This window comes from Trachemys scripta, chromosome 1 (genome assembly GCF_013100865.1).
Source record: "Trachemys scripta elegans isolate TJP31775 chromosome 1, CAS_Tse_1.0, whole genome shotgun sequence".
Classification (NCBI taxonomy): Eukaryota; Metazoa; Chordata; order Testudines; family Emydidae; genus Trachemys; species Trachemys scripta.
The window spans coordinates 42865944-42883224 of record NC_048298.1 but is presented as its reverse complement, the minus strand read 5'-3'; the positions used below and the strand labels follow the sequence as shown (position 1 = coordinate 42883224).

The 17281-nt window shown below is 43.7% G+C and overlaps 1 protein-coding gene across 2 annotated transcripts in view; it reads left to right on the top strand.

The window, feature by feature from the left end:
* KCND2 (potassium voltage-gated channel subfamily D member 2) overlaps window positions 1–17281 on the top strand; it is a 432819-nt gene that overhangs the window by 390582 nt on the left and 24956 nt on the right. For both annotated transcript variants that reach the window (XM_034768638.1, XM_034768645.1), the window contains exon 3: window positions 2428–2590. In XM_034768638.1, coding sequence (XP_034624529.1) covers window positions 2428–2590 — 163 coding nt within the window. The remainder of the gene's footprint in view (window positions 1–2427; window positions 2591–17281) is intronic.

Genomic DNA, 17281 nt, shown 5'->3' with positions numbered 1-17281 from the left:
TTGCCAAGCCATTGCCCAACCCTCCCACTTTATCTGGGCTTGAGACCAGCATTAGGAACAAAGACATTGTGGTGTGGTTATTACAGGTATAACTGAATGTAAAATTTGGCCCTCCAGCTGGAACTTAGTTAACTATTTTGTTGTGGCATGTACCAGAATAGAAACCAGGTCCCATAGGATAGTAGACCTAAACCGAATAAATGTAGGAAAACCTTTAGTTTTGTCACAAAACTGAGCAGCTATGATTCTGACTACCCACAGGGTTGATTAAGAAGCTGTCATTTCTACATAGTCACTCTTCTGAACATAAGTACACTTTAACATCTTCAGCACAGTGTTTATCAGCAGGAGAAAACTTAAATTAGACAAATTACTGCCATGCACAAATTACAGCTATCAATAAGGTGGAGGATATTATTAACACTAACTAAGGGCCAAATAAGATTATAGTTGGAAAATGTTTTATTGTTTTTCCTTATTCAAGTAGAAATAGGAAAGGTAGTCAGAACTGGGATACTTCATAGCTGAAGCTAAATCCAGCTCTTTACTGTCATTTAACACAACAGACACAGAGAAACATCTTCACTATACAAACAATCCTAAACATTTTATTTCCAAGTTTTATATAACTCTTTGGAATATTATGGAAAAATATCATCCTGTGTCACAGCCTTGGAATATATACATGGCTGCTGAAATATTGGAAGCTGACTGGCCTAGAGTCCTTGCTACCATTAACATCAAACTGCAGTAGACTTGCACAAACATACAATTATATTACCAACAGAGTGTTTTATTCTGCAACAAATGCAAACAAAAACGGAGCCAGAACTGCCTTCTAACTGTCCACAATGTTCCATTAGTGACAATGGGAGCTTTTAGTTGCTTTGCACTTTTGAAAATCAGGCTGTTTATTTAGGTGCCTAACATGGATTTAGAAACCTAACTTTAAGCACCATCTTGAAATTTTAGATCATGCATAAGTATAAATAAGTCTTTCTAAATATGTAAATATATAGGCTATCTGATGTGTGTTGTGTTGTACTGGGGGGAAATATAAAGATTATACCCCCCCCAAAAAATGTAAGGTAGGTGCTGGGGACACCTGTATTGTGAGATACCGCTGCTAACCTAATGGAAAGTATGGGTCTCTTTCTGGTCTCTTTCCAGTCCTAAAGTATCCTGCTCCTCACACCATCCGCATTTAGTCTTTAAAAGATAGAACCCATCCTATGCTACTCTTTCTACCCATTTTTGCAGGATCAGTATTGGTGTCACTAGTTTTTAACAAATGTGATTAACAAAACTAAAACTACAGTAGGTGTTTTAGTATCTATCAGTGTAACATACCGTTTTATATGTTGTTCTGGCCAGGTCTTGTAAAGCCACTAGACAGTTCTTTTTAGATAAAATAAGTATGGTCATTACCATCATTACATAGGTTGTTCCGGGCTATAATATCACCTGCTTACTTGATTCCCTCCATTAGCACTTCATTTCTTATCCTATAAAATCAAGCCGCTTCTCCTCACCTTAAAGGCTACTGAATCTTGCCCTGACACATACCTCTGCTCTCATTTCTACTGATATCCCGTCCTGCTCCCTATGCCGTGCCCCCATCTCTGTGTTACTCGTCCCTTCATCTCCTTCTCTCATTCTTGGGTTTGGACCTGCCAAGTGCCTAGAAGAGTCTCCCTGTTTTCACCCACTTCTCTCTTATCCCTCAAATCCCTGTGTAAAACATGTTTTATTCTTATCAGAGCAACTCCCAAACATTGCCTCTGCTGCAATGTTATCCTACAGCTTGCTTTGTGTTTGGTCTTGTCCTATGTAGACTGTAAGATCTTTGGGATTGGGAGTGTGTCTTACCTATGTTGTGTAACATGCTATGCAAATTTACAGTCCTATGTAAATGTTTAATAGTAATTAATAACCCAACCAAATTAAACAGCAAATGTAATTTAAGGATATTTAGCTTATTCTTGAACTCAGTAACACTCAGTTACACATTTTGCGCTACAATACAACAAACTACTGGGTGTAGAGAACAGAATCCTCTCTATAAGCTGTCAGTTGAAGTTCCTCTAGATAATTCTTAATGTTGCTGTATTCCTCCTTTACTAGAAAACCAGTATCTAGCATCAAAAAGAGGTGTCTGCAAGTCCCAGCAAGTCTGTGGATTGCCAGGAGGTTTGAAGGAATGAAAAAATATTTAGATCCAGATCTAGGAACTGTGTCAACTTAAGCACTAAATTAAAATGGAAATGATTTACATACATACAGCACATAGACATACAGACAAATGTATATGTGTATGAAATGTTCTTTGAAAATTATAGTAAAAATAGTTTCTAGCTAGTTTGACTTTAAATCTGATACTTAAGAGTAGTTAATGTTTTTAAATAGATTTTGTTTTCTTTAACCCAGGTATGGTGACATGGTGCCGAAGACAATAGCTGGGAAGATTTTTGGTTCAATTTGTTCCCTGAGTGGGGTCTTAGTCATTGCTCTGCCAGTTCCTGTAATTGTCTCCAACTTCAGTCGTATCTACCACCAGAATCAACGAGCAGACAAGCGCAGGGCACAAAAGGTGCGCTCTCACTTCCATCCCACACTCTTGATTTGGTGCGAAGTAGATAAACAGATGGCTTTTTTATATGCTGTGTGTCATCCAAGGGAACATAATTTATTACTAGGAGGGCTGCTATACATTAATGATAGCAGGGGCCCTAAGGCAAATTTACTAATTTAAAAGTACATTTCACATTTTTTTATGCAAAAATTGCTCCTTTCTTCTTCTTGTTAATGTCCACAGATCCACTACAATGGGTACTTTAGCCTGCTTGCAGCTTGGAGACAGAACCAGCCCTGTCAGTCACTGGGAGTAGGGAAGTACCTTGCTTCCTGATGTTCCCTCCAGGTTTCTCTGCCTCCACACTGCCCAGTGGCTCAGCCAGACCTCCCTGCAGATTTCTCAGGAAAATTCTAAATTTATTTTAATTTTTTAGACTAACAATTTGGTTCTGTCTGATTCCCAGTCATGTCCCAAGGCTGCATTTGCTTTTGGGGACATTGTCCTGTCAGCTCTCCTTCCCTTTCTGGGGCATTTACTGAAGCTGGTGCTCCTGCCAGCTTCAAGGACAGAGCTAAGCCAAGAAAAGGCAGAGGCAAAAGGAAGGGTCTGTGTCTCATGCTCCCCCACATTATTGAGTGTCTCGTTAAAGAATTCAGCCAGCTCTGTGGGAAGAATGCAGTTCCCTCATAGTCCTGTCTGGGCCAGATCACCTCCCCACACCCTTTCCTGGGTAGAATAGGAACCAGGCAGGACTGGAGAGGCTGGCTGTGCTGAATAAGATGCAGCCCAGGCTCAGTGGGGATACCTTAGCTCCCTCCCCTGGCAGGATTGGACAAGAACTGGCCCCGGGGCAAGCAGACATCTCCCAGGAGGGAGTGAAGCCAGAAGGGCAGAGCACCAGATGGAAGATCGTGTCTGAGTCTCCATAGCCCGCACCACCTGCCAGTGCTTAATTTGTAATAAAAGAGGTGCTGGGGCTCACGTGATGAGGCTCAAGCAATTTTTTTTACTTTCATAACTGATGCAGCAAGCCCAAAGGTGCTGGGAATATGAACTGCAAGCCTAGAGGTGCCAGGGCTAAGCCCTGGCACAGTTTAAGCACTGCCACTAGCTACACCTCTGACTGCAGGGCTCAGCCACCTCCTCCCCCTCTTTTTCCCAATGGGTCGCAGATGGAGGGCTCTGGACACAACATGACTGAGACCTCCAGGGGAAACACAGGCCTATCTGGCTCATATGAATTCCATTCAACAGAGAGGAGTGGAGCTTCTGTGGAGCCCATCCTTAAGCTCCAGGCCAGTACCTTCCTTGGGATATCCAGAAAGAGCCCATGTGTGGGAGGGGAGACAAATAAGCCTAGCCTCTTGGAGGACAGAAGTATCACTAGTCTCTTGAATATTTTCAGAGAAATCTCTGTGTCCAGTTTTACTTGAATAAGTAGCCTCTCACTATATAGGCCCTTTACAGGCATCCAAACCCAGGCAGGCATTCTCTCCGCTCCCTCCCTTGATCATGGAAACTCTGTGATGTGTTTCACACGGGTACATGGGGCTTTGGTCTTTGGGATCAGGTGCTGAAACAAATCCATTCCCAGCTGTCTTGGTGATGCAATGGAAAACTTTATGGAAAGACGAGGCAATTCAGTGTCATCAGAACAGTCACCTTATAGTTCTGGCTCCTACCATACTCATAGAAAAGACTACAGAAACCCTCAGGTGACATCAGACTACCACCGCTAAATAAATTAACAAATAGGGATTGTCATCGGACACCCTAAATGCCCCTCTAGGCTTTCACAAGCAATGCTAACACTGGGGTGGGGAGTAGGATTCACATCTGTTTCACACAGGTACGTAGGGTATTGGTATTTGGGATTAGATGCTGAGACAAATCAGTTCCCAGCTATCTTAGTGATTGTAATGAGCATTACAAACCTCATACAGAGTTGAGGCTGAAGGGAGAGGAGATCCTTCCCTGCTTACCAGTAATCATGCTGACCACACCCCTGCACCACTCCCAGAACTGCCAGTCTTGGAGACAAGCAACCACAGCTGTGACCAATAAAGAAAATGAAGCCAGCTATAAAAGAGGGAGAACAGAGAGGGAAGGGAAGTAGAAAAGGATAGCAGAAAAGTAACAATCCTGCACCAGGCTGTCTTTAAGAAACTGACAAGGAGACAAAAGGTGTCAAGCCCTGGAATTTAAAGGCTGACAAACTCAATTTAGTAAATTCCTAATTTCACTAAGTTCCTAAAAGAGACTTGTCTTCAAAGCATTCCCATTTTAACCCTCCTTAGACAATTCCTATATTTTGCAGAGGGATGGCAGCATTTTTCTTTTCCCAACTTCAATCATTACTGTTCATCCTGTGCTTCCAGGGTCTCTCGCCGGGATCAGCCAATAATATTGGCTTTAGGGAAGAAGGAAATTGCTTATCTTTTGCCACACAATTTTTCTGATCCGGTTTCTGTACAGAGAGAAAGATGACAGAAAAGCACTGTATAATGTGGTTCCTGGAATGTCTTGGATTCAGGACAAACAAACACACATGGGATTGTCAGGGATGTCAATCGTAGACCTGAGCTAAGGATGGGTACTATCAGGTACCCCAGGTCTCGTCTCAGAAGAACGTTAGCAGAAATATCTCACTCACCATAAGACATTTTGGTAGGCTGCTGATCAACACCTTTGCATCTTGAAACAGTAAAGTACCCTATGACCTCTCTGTGTGAGGACACAGGATGCGAGTTGGTGAATGGTATCTTGCAAAGCTGGGCAAGGTCACTGATATGTGTCTTACCAGCTATTACACTGTTCCCTAGGACAATAGAAAAGATAGGAATGGGAGAGTGACAGTGACAATGTTTATGCCTTTCTTGCTGTAGCGACTATGGCTCTCTGGCCTGATCAACTTAGTGTTGCATCTTTGGATGTCTCTGTCTCACAGAAGAGGTCTGCAATTGCAAGACCAGTCCTGCATCTGGAATCAGACAGGTTTAAAATGAATACTTGGATAAAGTGATTATTGCTCTCATGGACCTCAGAAGAGAAGTCAACAAATAGAACATATTCTACTAGCTGATACAAAGACAATAGTTTAACTACCCTGTTAAATAAGTGAAACATACTACCCTGTTAAATAAGTGAAACATAGCCTTGAGTTCTTCCAGGAGGATTTTACTGTGGGTGTATAAATGTCCAAGTTAAAATGTAAAGTCTCTGTAATATGTTGTCAGCATGTTCAAGAAAAAGAAGTTTTGTACAATTATCAACCCTAAACACTTTTTTTAGAGCATCAACCTTACTCCAATGCTGCAAGGTCATAGAGCATAAGAACACTGATCCATCGAGTCCAGTGTCATGTCTTCCAATGTGGCCAGTGCCAGATGCTTCAGAGAGAATGAACAGAATAGGGCAATTATCAGTTGATTCATCCCCATTCTCCATTCCCAGCTTCTGGCAGTCAGAGGTTTAGGGCTTTGTTTCTGACCATCTTGGCTAATACCCATTGATGGATCTATCCTCCATGAACTTATCTAACTCTTTGTTGAACCCAGTTATACTTTTGGCTTTCACATCTCCTGGCAATGAGTTCCACAGGTTGACTAGGTGTTGTGTGAAGAAGTACTTGTTTTAAACCAGTTGCCTAATAATTTTGTTGGGTGACCCCTGGTTCTTGTGTTATGTGAACGGGTAAATAACGCTTACCCATTCGCTTTCTCCACAGCATTCATGATTTATAGCTCTCTATCATATCCCCCCTTAGTCATCTCTTTTCTACACTGAACAATCCCAGACTTTTTAATCTCTCCTCGTATAAAAGCTGTTCCATATTCCTAATCATTTTGTTGCCCTTCTCTGTATCTTTTCCATTTCTAATATATCTTTTTTGAGGTGGGGCGACCACAACTGCATGCAGTATTCAAGGTGTGGGCATGCCATGTATTTATATACTGGCACTATGATATTTTCTGTCTTATTATCTATCCCTTTCCTAATGGTTCCTAATATTCTCTTAAATGTTTTGACTGCTGCTGCTTTTTTCAGAGCAGCTGTTTTCAGATATTTATCCACAATGACTCCAAGATCTCTTTCTTGAGTGATAACAGCTAATTTAGACCCCAACGTTTTGTATGTATAGTTGGGATTATGTTTTCCAATGTGCATTACTTTGCATTTACCAGCATTGAATTTCATCTACCATTTTGTTCTCCAGTCACCCGGTTTTGTGAGATCCCTTTGTAATTCTTCACAGTCAGTTTTGGATTTAACTATCTTGAGTAATTTAGTATCATCTGCAAACTTTTCCAAATTATTTATGAATATTTTGAACAGCACAGGTCCCAGTACAGAGTCTTGGAGGAACCCCACTATTTATGACTTTACATTGTGAAAACTGACCATTTATTCCTACTCTTTGTTTCCTATCTTTTAACTGATCCATGAGAGGAATTTGCTTAAGAATCTTTGCTGAGGGAGATTGTCAAAGGCTTTGTGGCAGTCACAGTACACTATATCAACTGGATCACCTTTGTCCGCATGCTTGTTGACCCCCTCAAAGAATTCTAATACATTGGTGAGTTATGATTTTCTTTTAAAAAATCCATGTTGACTCTTTCCAAACACATCATCTTCATCTATGTGTCTGATAATTCTGTTCTTTACTATAGGTTCAACCTATTTGCCTGGTTCTGAAGTTAGGTTTGCCAGCCTGTAATTGCCAGGATTGCCTCTTTAGCCTTTTTTAAAAATCAACATTACATTAGCTATCCTCCAGTCATCTGGATAGCGATAGGTTATATACCACATTAGTAGTTCTGCAATTTCATATTTGAGTTCCTTCAGAACTCTTGGGTGACTACCATCTTATTCTGGTGACTTATTACTGTTTATCAATTTGTTCTAAAACCTCCTCTACTGACACCTCAATCTGGGGCAGTTCCTCAGATTTGTCATTTAAAAAGTATGGCTCTGGTTTGGGAATCTCCCTCACATGCTCTGCAGTGAAGACAGATGCAAAGAATTCATTTAGATACTCTGCAACAGCCTTGTCTTCCATGACTGCTCCTTTAACACCTTGATCATCCAGTGACCCAACTGACTGTGTGGCAGGCTTCCTGTTTCTGATGTACTTAAAAATGTTTTTGCTGTTAGTTTTTGTGTCTTTTGCTAGTTGCTCTTCAAATTCCTTTTTGGACTGCCTTATTATTCTTTTACACTTGACTTGCCTAAGTTTATGCTCCTTTCTATTTTCCTCAGTAGGATTTGACTTCCAATTTTTATAAGATGCCTTTTTGCCTCTAATCACCTCTTTTAGTCTGCTGTTTAGCCATGGTGGCACTTTTTTGGTCCTTTTACTATTTTTTTATTTGGAGTGTAAAAGCATAACCTTGGAACCTCATTCTTCTCCTTATAACACTACCCAGACTGAACCCCTGCAGGAGGTGTCATTATACTTCATATCCATTAGAGTAGGTCTCTCAATGGCTATGTTCTCCAATCAGATGAGCCTATTTTAAATGGGAACTTTCTCCAATAAGATACAGTATTGTACTTTTAATTTAGAAAGGTAGTCCTCTCATACCTATCGTAGCATTCATTCTCTAAGTAAATTCAAGAAATGTTCCTCCTTTGGTTAAGCATCAAAGTCCAGTCCTTAGAAGAACTGCTAGGCTCAGGGTAGAGTAGTCATCCTCTCCTGCATTTAGATATATTAGACGGCTACATGGCCATCAATACATAAATTCACCAAATTCTGCGTATTGGTCATCCAATCGTAGCCAATGCTATTTCTTTACTTTTGACAGCAGTCTTCTCCACATTTAAGAGAGAAAAGGTAGAAGAGATATTTATATATAATCAATTTCACTTTTGATATCTACTTTAAAAGAATGATCCTGCTTCCCACCCTGAATGCACACTGCTATTAAAATCCAATTGTAGCGAGATCTGTGGACCTTAGCATGAATAAGAACAGTAAAATGTATCCGTGCTCATATGAAAATTTCCTTTCTTCAAGTAATAAGGTCCACAGATATGACCCACCCTAGAGACCAATGTATCATCCAGAATACAGACGGAAATTAACATCTGAAGACTTGGGTTTGGTAGGCAGAATTTACCATGTTCTGCTGTAGAAGAAATTGTTGTGCTTTTTCTTCAGAATATATTTACCGCAATACGTAATTTAGGAAAGTAGATTTGAATTATACTGGCTGTGAAATTTACCTCAACTGAAGGGAATTTCAGAAGACAGGGCATTCCCCTGCTGCCAGTGACTGACAGGTATGGTTCTTCCCCCAAGCTGGAAGCAGGCTGAAGTACCCATTTTACCTGATCTGTAGACTTTATTACTTAAAGGACATTTTCTGTGAGGCACAGGTTTTCCTCTTCTGTATTTTCAGGGTATCATGGGTTGAATGTTAACAGTCATTTATAATAATACTATATGCTTCTCTTTTCTGTGGACCCAATGTTTCTTCCTAAATGCTCTCCTCGTTTTCCATCCCCTCTTTTGCTTCACCTTTTGTATAGCTATCCATGAATGTACTATGTCCTCTCAGCCAAGAAATCTGAGGCCTTGTCTACACCAGAGGAAAAAGTCAATCTAAGTTATGCAATTTGGGTTACGTGAATAGCGTAACTCAAATCAACGTAGCTTAGATCTACTTACCGCGGGGTCCACACTACGCGACGTTGACAGGAGACGCTATCCCATCAACTCCCCTTAATCTTCTCGATCAGGTGGAGTACAGGAGTCGATGGGAGAGCGATTGGTGGTTGATTTAGCAGGTCTTCACTAGACCCACTAAATCGATCGCCGATGCATCGATTGCCGCAGCATCAATCTTCTGGTAAGTGTAGACAAGCCATAAGAGTAGCTCCTTCAGAGTCTATCAACACTGGACCCTAGATACCTTGAGGAGTCCTTAATTGCCAATCTCAATGATCACTTTCTCCACAGAAGAGCTTTTCATGATTCCTTAATAACGTCCAAAGAATTAACTGGTACCATAAATTAAGTATATGGTCTTTCATCTGATCATGATCTGATAAGGCTTTTACACTTTTATACAGCAACTTTTATCCTGAAGGTTTGCTGATCTTTTATTTTACTTACTGACTGTATACATAACATATATATCTGTCAAGTTATGAATAACTTTACATATTACTGAAGTACAACTAACTCTGTAAAGTGTTGGTGTCATTTAAATTCTCTTCACCAAGCTAAAGTAAATTATGTGCAGTTATTTGAAAACAATAAAGCAAAGCAAGAAATATTGGCCTGAGCTCTGTTAGATATAAGTGTAAATTACACTTACACCCACTGTAAGGCCCCTTTACACTACCAGAATGGTGTAAAGGGCCCTCAGTGGAACTGAGAATTCAGGTCATTTAGTCCATTGTTCTTGAATCCACACGACATATTAAGGCAGTGATACTCACCCCTCAATGGTTCAGGAGCCAAATTAGCGATCAACGTTACCCCAAAGAGCCACAGTAGTGTGAATTCATTGTTTCATTTACTGTTTACAATCGATACTAATAACATAATAAAAGTATCCTGATTGGTTAATAATTAAATCACAGTGTTTTAATATCATGTGCTGCAGACAGCCGCAGGAGACACATTAAAGAGCCACTTGTAGCTCGCAAGCCTCAACTTGAGTATCACTGCATTAAGGTATTGTTCTTATCTTTACGTTAGAAGATCATGAAGGTACCGACTAAACACTAACTAGAGAATTTGTACTGTTTCCGAAGCAATAGGAAGAGAAGTAACTATCTTGGTGGCCAGCAGAATGGACACAACACTATTAATGTTGCATTTTGTGCTATTGAAAAAGATCATTAAAATGGACCAAATGTATCTGTTGGTAAATCTGATAGAGCTAATTTCCAGTGAGGCATAAGAAGCTTCCATGTTGCAGAGTTCCTACCATGGAATAACATTAATATTATTATGTTTTGAGCTGGTGCTACATCTAAACATTTATGAAATTCGGGGGACTAATCTATAAACATAAATTCAAAAGACAGAAGAAAAGCAAAGAGCTCAAAAGAGATGTATGGAACCTTTATCATCAAGGAGAAAGAAGTTGGACACCCATAAGAATGTGAGCTGATGGTCCATTTGTTGGCAAGTTTAAGACCGAAGACTATGGTGGAATTTTACCAAAGCAGCTAAAAGAGCCTTCCTAGTTCAGATATTTTGTACTTTCCCCAAAGATTGCAAAAATTCACAGAGCACTTCGACCGCATTTACAAAACGTCAGTGTCCTGGGGACTAAGGGAAGAAATGGAAAGTTTCACAGTAAGGAGGATGGTTTCCTGTGGAAGAGTTTAGTCGTCTCTCTTTTTCCAGGCACTGCTGCTCAAAAGGAGAGTTGGACGAGGTTTGTGTTGGCTGAAAAAAGGAGTATCTGACAAAACATTCTGGTGACAGGCACTAATGAAAAAATGTTGTCTTCTCTTCCTCTTGTGACGTACAGAAACCATACATTCTCCACCTGGCACCTCTCAGGGACTAAACTTATATTATACTTCTGTTAAGTTGCATCAATGCACTCTGTCAAAAGCAGCCAAATATAAACATCTCAGAACAGTTCCTTTTTGGCAGCATATTATATGATCATTGGTGCTGTGACAATTTTAAAAAGAAGCAGCAGGATTAATTACTAGAACAACCAGCAGTGTTTATTGGACACGAATTTGCTTGGAAATCCACCTGGAAATGAAGGGAACATGTTATGAAACAAAGATGTCCCCCTGTTCCTTCAGCCTAAAACCTAGCACCAGGGATTCTCTATTTCATAGAGTGCCAGCACTAATACTCTCTCAGTGTTGGAGGGACAAGGGAAAAATACAGAGGAGCCACTGTGTTCTCTCCTTTCTGTGAATTGAGTAGCATTGCAGACATATTTTTTTACCATCCACACTCTATAGTAGATGGAAGTGTATGATCCCATTTTTGTGAACCACTCATTTGGGTGGCAGTCACCTCTTACTCTTCTCAGTTCCTTCTTCATGCAGAAGACATGCTGTGAACTGCCGTGCTCAAACTCTTCTCTCTCAAGCTTACACTTACCAACCCAACACCACTTAGAAATCTTCTCAGATATTGGTTGGCAAACTATATCTATTTTGTTTCACATCTCCCAGGAAGATTGAGTGTGGCAGATGGAAGGCCATTGCCCTGACAAAGAGAGGGAACACAGATGAAGGATTAGTGTTTAACATTTTGAGCCTGCTATCTTCCCTCAAAGGTTTGAACCAAAAGATCTGAATTTTTAAAAGGTGGTTTTACATGGGATCTGACTGAATGATTTATACAAGCAATTCCCTCAAAGAACGTTGTAATAGACTTGACAAGTCTAGAAGCTATGACATTCATTATTTTATTTGTATTATCTTAGCACATAGGAGTTCAAGCCATAAAGTTCCCATCAACCACCAATGACACCCAATATTTGACAGAATTCAGAGCTACCGAAAGTGGGCATTCCCCTGCCATAGTCCATATACCCATAAACACCTTTGAATGCATCTTATTAAAAAAAAAACCTATCATAACAAATGTATGTAATTTTCCTGTCCTTGGATGTAAGGTTTTTTGTTTTTGTTTCAATAACAAAGACACTTTCTCTTATTTTTACAAAGACACAAAAGTGTGGAAGAATTTAGAGCATCACGTTTCAGAGTGGAACTCAGATTTTATTTTGGTTTTTATCTATACTAGCAACCAGCAATTTATAGAACTGATCTTGAATAAACATATCTTCCATTCCGATAGTTTTGCAGCCTTAACTTAGACAATGAAATTATCCAGCCTCCTCCATGAGAATTTATTGCATAATGTATAGTGCTTACAATCCTTTGGCTGGCCTAAGTCTTTATTATTTCAGTTGTGGGGAGGGTGTGAAGCCACCAGGAGCAGTGAACTAGTTATCTTTTAGGGTCTGATCCAAAGCTCATTGAATGAAATGAATGGACTTCTGTTCCCTTCAGTGGGCTTGTGATCAGGCCCCCTGCGAGGAGCATTTTCTAGAAGTTAAAACATTAGAATGAAAGTCAGGATATCTGGTTCCTGGCTCTGTCACAGATTTGCTGTGCAGTCTTGGGATCTCCAGTCTGTCTTGCCACCCATGCAAGCTGGACTTAGTGATAAATGATCACTTACACCAAAAATCACAAAATATTCAGGTTCTTCCAGTCCCAAGAGACCAGTCACTCACCCTAGATCAATTTGTACCTTAGATCTTATATCAAAGATAATGCCTGTAGCCAATCCTGTAATTAACTAAATGTTTACTAACTAGGAAAAAGAAATAAGAGTTATTTACAGGTTAAAGCAAGCAATCATATATGCAGTCTGTAATTCAAAAGACGACAGATCAGCATTGAATGTCTTTTTAGGACTTAACCCAGGTTGACCCTGGGGATCTCTGCTTCCTGTTTCTCAGTGCCAGCCCTTGTAAGAATCCAAATAACAAAGATGATAAATCTTCATGTTAGCTATTTGTATTTCCCTCTTCCACCATTCAAACCGATGGGATGAAGCCTTCTGTACTTCTCCATGGGTGAAAGGGGCAATCAATAAAGCTTTTGTCCTGCAATGGCCCACTTAATTTTTGATAGTCCTCCCAGATGGCCAGGGAGAGCAAGTCTTCCCGTCTGAGTTCTCAAGTTCAGAGCAGGATTTTTACAATTATAAAACAAGCTTATATTTTACCTTGTATCATAGAATACAGACATTACAAGTAAGATTAATGGATGCACCAATTTACAAGCATTTCATATAGTTTAAACACTAAATACATTCTTATAAGACTAATACCTCTTTTGAACAGAACTAAAACAGGTGAGCTGGTTTGGTTTTCAGCTATGAGTTTCAGTTCTTATCTAATGCCTATGGCCTTGGCCACAGCTGGCACTTGGTTTACCAGCATCATACCTGTAACCATGTGTCACATGCTGCAAGCAGAATTGTCTCCATAGTTGATTTCCACTATATTTCTCGGATTCCTTCGCTGGCTGCTGAGAAGACTGTTTCTCCCTTTGGAAGAATGAGACAGAAAAAGAAGAATAATTTCATTCCTCAGAGCTGATCCAGATCATGACTGGAGAAGATATTTGACTAATGCAGTGACCCTGTTGTCTCTCCTCATGCGCACTATTCCAGGATCATATTATACTAGTAGGAGTGCAACAGTAAACAAATGGGTTTATTCTGTGATGCCATAGGAGTTGGAGAAGAACTATCCCCCTATTTTCTGAAAACTTCAACCTAGTAATTATTGAGAATGGAAAAAGTCATATTACCTCAAAACAAAACATCCAACTCTCTCTTCTACGGCAGTAGCTCAAAGCTCTTCACTTGAGCTTATAGTCTGCTAACGAAGTTCAAGTTTGCTAAATCATTGTTCTGCACATGGCTTTAGGAACCAGAAATCTTTGGATTGAGCATAAGGACAAAGTCAAGCTCACTTTGATATACAGGGAACCAGTCATAAAAATTCCTGCAGGAATTGTACTGAGGACTCCAAACTTTCCAGGAAGCCAACAAAGCGAAGACTCCACGGTCAGCCCGTCCATGCCCAGAGAATTATTAGTGGGCATGAGATGGAGGGCTTCTGAGAACTTGGCCAGAGTGAGAGGTAGCTCCAGCTGGTCCTGGTCGCATGCACTGACAATTGGGAGTCTGTCCCAAAGCACTCTGCAGGCTTCACCGTTGGTCGGATCAGGGAGAAAAGAGTGGCGTAGAAGGTCCTAGCCCTTCCATGCATCTCCTCCAGATCTATGAGGGGGGCATCGTCCTCTGCCAAAAGGCAGGTCATGTGCTTCTTAGCTCCCATCTTTTTCTTCCGGGAGTAGAAGAAGTAGGAGCCACAGTCCACCTGAAGGAGATGGATACAGGATCGAACAAACGCGCCCCAGCCCGATGGTCCTCAAGGGCTCGGAGCTTCTCCCGGCATACTCCACCGAGGGATGGATCCCCAGGGCTGGTGGCTAGACACCTCTCCAGCTCCAAAACCTCCTGCTCCAGCTGCTCTATCACCACATCCCTCTGCCAGCTGGCGCTCCAAGTGTATTCACAACAGAAGAGCCAGACATGCACCTTCCCCACGACCACTGCACCGAGGGAAAGGCATGTATCATCAGGACAGCCAAAACTCCCGGAAGGACGCCACGAAGCCCACATCCTCCAGCAGGCTATTGTTAAAGTGCCAATAGGCCGGACCCAGCCTCTTCAAAGTCAGAGAGGCTGTCACAGCCACCAAATGGTGGTCAGAGAGCACGGGGCTGACTGGATGCTGGAGGAGTGGACCTGCAAGAGGTGATGGTGAGATAAATAAATGCGATGCAACCAGGAGTGATGCGCCTGATCTGCTTCCACCCAGTCATAAGTAAAGGTAAACTCATCGGCCGAGTGGTGGTTGTGCCAGACTTCCACCAGGGAGCAATGGCCTACGATCTCCTGGAGGACGTCCGCGGTGGCCAGGCACTGCTCGGCCCCGATCGGTCCCGCTCTTCGAGGGCGGTGTTGAAATCTCCGCCCAGGACCAGGCACTCACGAGGATCCAAGGAGCTGAGGAAGGCGGAAGCCTGCTGAAAAAAACTCACCTGCTCTGGGCCCAATGTCAGGGTGTAGACATTGACAAGGTTGAATGTCAGCCCCTCCACGCGGGCCCGGAGGTGCAGTAGGCGGCCCGGCACAACCTCAGCAACCCCCAGCACCTCGAGCCATAGGTCGGGGGAAAACAGGGTGGCCATTCCAGCAGTACAAACTGTGAGGTGGCTAAAATACACCGTCCCCCCATTCCAGCCACCAGCGAGCTTTTCAATGGCTGGAGCCATATGGGTCTCCTGCAGGAAAACCACAGAGTACCCCCCCGTCCCGAAGGAAGAAGAAGAGTACCTGGCAGCTGCGGAGACCTATCCTACAGCCCCAGGTGTTTAGTATGACGAAGGTGATTGGTGCCATAATGAGGGCTGAGGAGGATCCTCATGGGAAGGAATGCTAACGGCCTCCGTTGGACCCTGCAACAGTCTGTGACCAACCCTGAAAGCCATCGGAGAGTCATGAAAGCTGCGGGCCTGCTGGTAGGCCATAGCATCCTGCCTCCCAGTCCCTTTACCCTCCCGCAAATGGCGCTTATGGCCTGGAGGACATGATGGAAATCCCTCCCCCACCCCCAGTGCGGGAGAGCGAGCTGCACCTTATTCCGGGAACCACAAGTGTCCAGGAGAAAGACGCGCAGCTTTTCTCACAGCACATCAGGGGCTGGGGTCGCAGAACTCTGGGCGTCCTCCGGCCAGATCCCCATGGCCTACTGCGACAGGCAGGCCGGAAGCAAACCCTCAGCATGGTGCCTGTTCTGCTGGTGCCACACAGTCCATCTCAGACCCCGGAATGGGAGGGGGGAATGGAGGAAAAATAGCACCCCTAAGGGGTCTGGTGAGGGGAACACGAAAACCGGCCCCTGAGGGCTATCGAGCAGAAAGGGAAACAAGATGACCCTGGGGGTGGCAATAACATGGGTGGAAGGGGAGGAAGCAGGAATGGCATCAGGGACGGGAACGGGACCAGGATCGGGCAGGGGCCGGGGCAGAGTTGAGATTGGGGGTCCTGGCAGCCAAGCTGCTGGGATGCGGCACCTCTTGACCGGGCCTGTGGGTCAAGGGAATGGGAAGAGGGCCCTCAGTGATGCCAGGTTCGGGCGCCATAACAGACTTAGCACCCGCAGCCACGCATCAGGGAGCGGGGTATCTGCAGTCGGGCACCCGACCGGAAGGGAAGGCAGCTGCTCTGCATCGGTAGGAGGTGCACCCAGTGGCTCGAGGCCTGGCCGCTCAGCACCGGCCGTTGCCTCAGTGGGCTTGGCAGCCATGAGCAGAGTGCCGTCCATGGCCGGGCCGGTGGACGAACCCAGGGGCACCCCCGAAGTAAGAGCGGTGGCAGCAGTCAGGGGGAGGGGAGAAAGGAGAAGAGGGGGCAGCGTAAAGGAACCACTGCCTGGATCGAGGCCCGCTGGTCATTGGGGTCAGACCCAGGGCCTCAATCGCCTCAAAAATGGAGCAGAAGTCCCCACCCGCTATCCCGGGGTCCTCCCCGCCAGCGACCAAGTCAGCACTCACCTCGGTGCCACTGGAGAGCGCAGATGATATGGGGATATGGGGGGCTCCATCTGAGGCCCCCACAAGAAGGGACTCCAGAAGTGGGGAGATTCTGCCCCCCATTGCTGCCACGACTTTCCCAGCTGCCTCTAGTTGTTGCGCCTTATCGGGGGCGCGATGGAAGGCTCTACAGCAGCAGCGCCCCTCCGCATCAAGGGGGAGGTACTGAGCCTGTATCTTCTGCTTGCCCCACTTCCCCTGGACAAGGACCCAGCCCTCCAAGATATTAGCGGAGGGCTGGCAAGCAGGGGTGGGGCCAGGGGGCAAGGACGATGGTACTGGAGGTCGGAGAGGTAATGGGGGGGGCAGAGCAGGGAAGGGAAAGCTCCCCCTGGGGCGGGCCCTCTTCCATGCCCGGATGTGGCTTTGCTGTCCTCTCCTCCGCAGACCCTGCTGAACTACATATGATGGAGGTGGGGCCCGCCTGCTCGTCTGGGTGCAACGGGGAACTACCCCCGTGGCCCGAATGGAGGCAGTGGCAGGCAGGGGAGAAGGAGGGATGACTACTGGTGCCAGATAACCAGG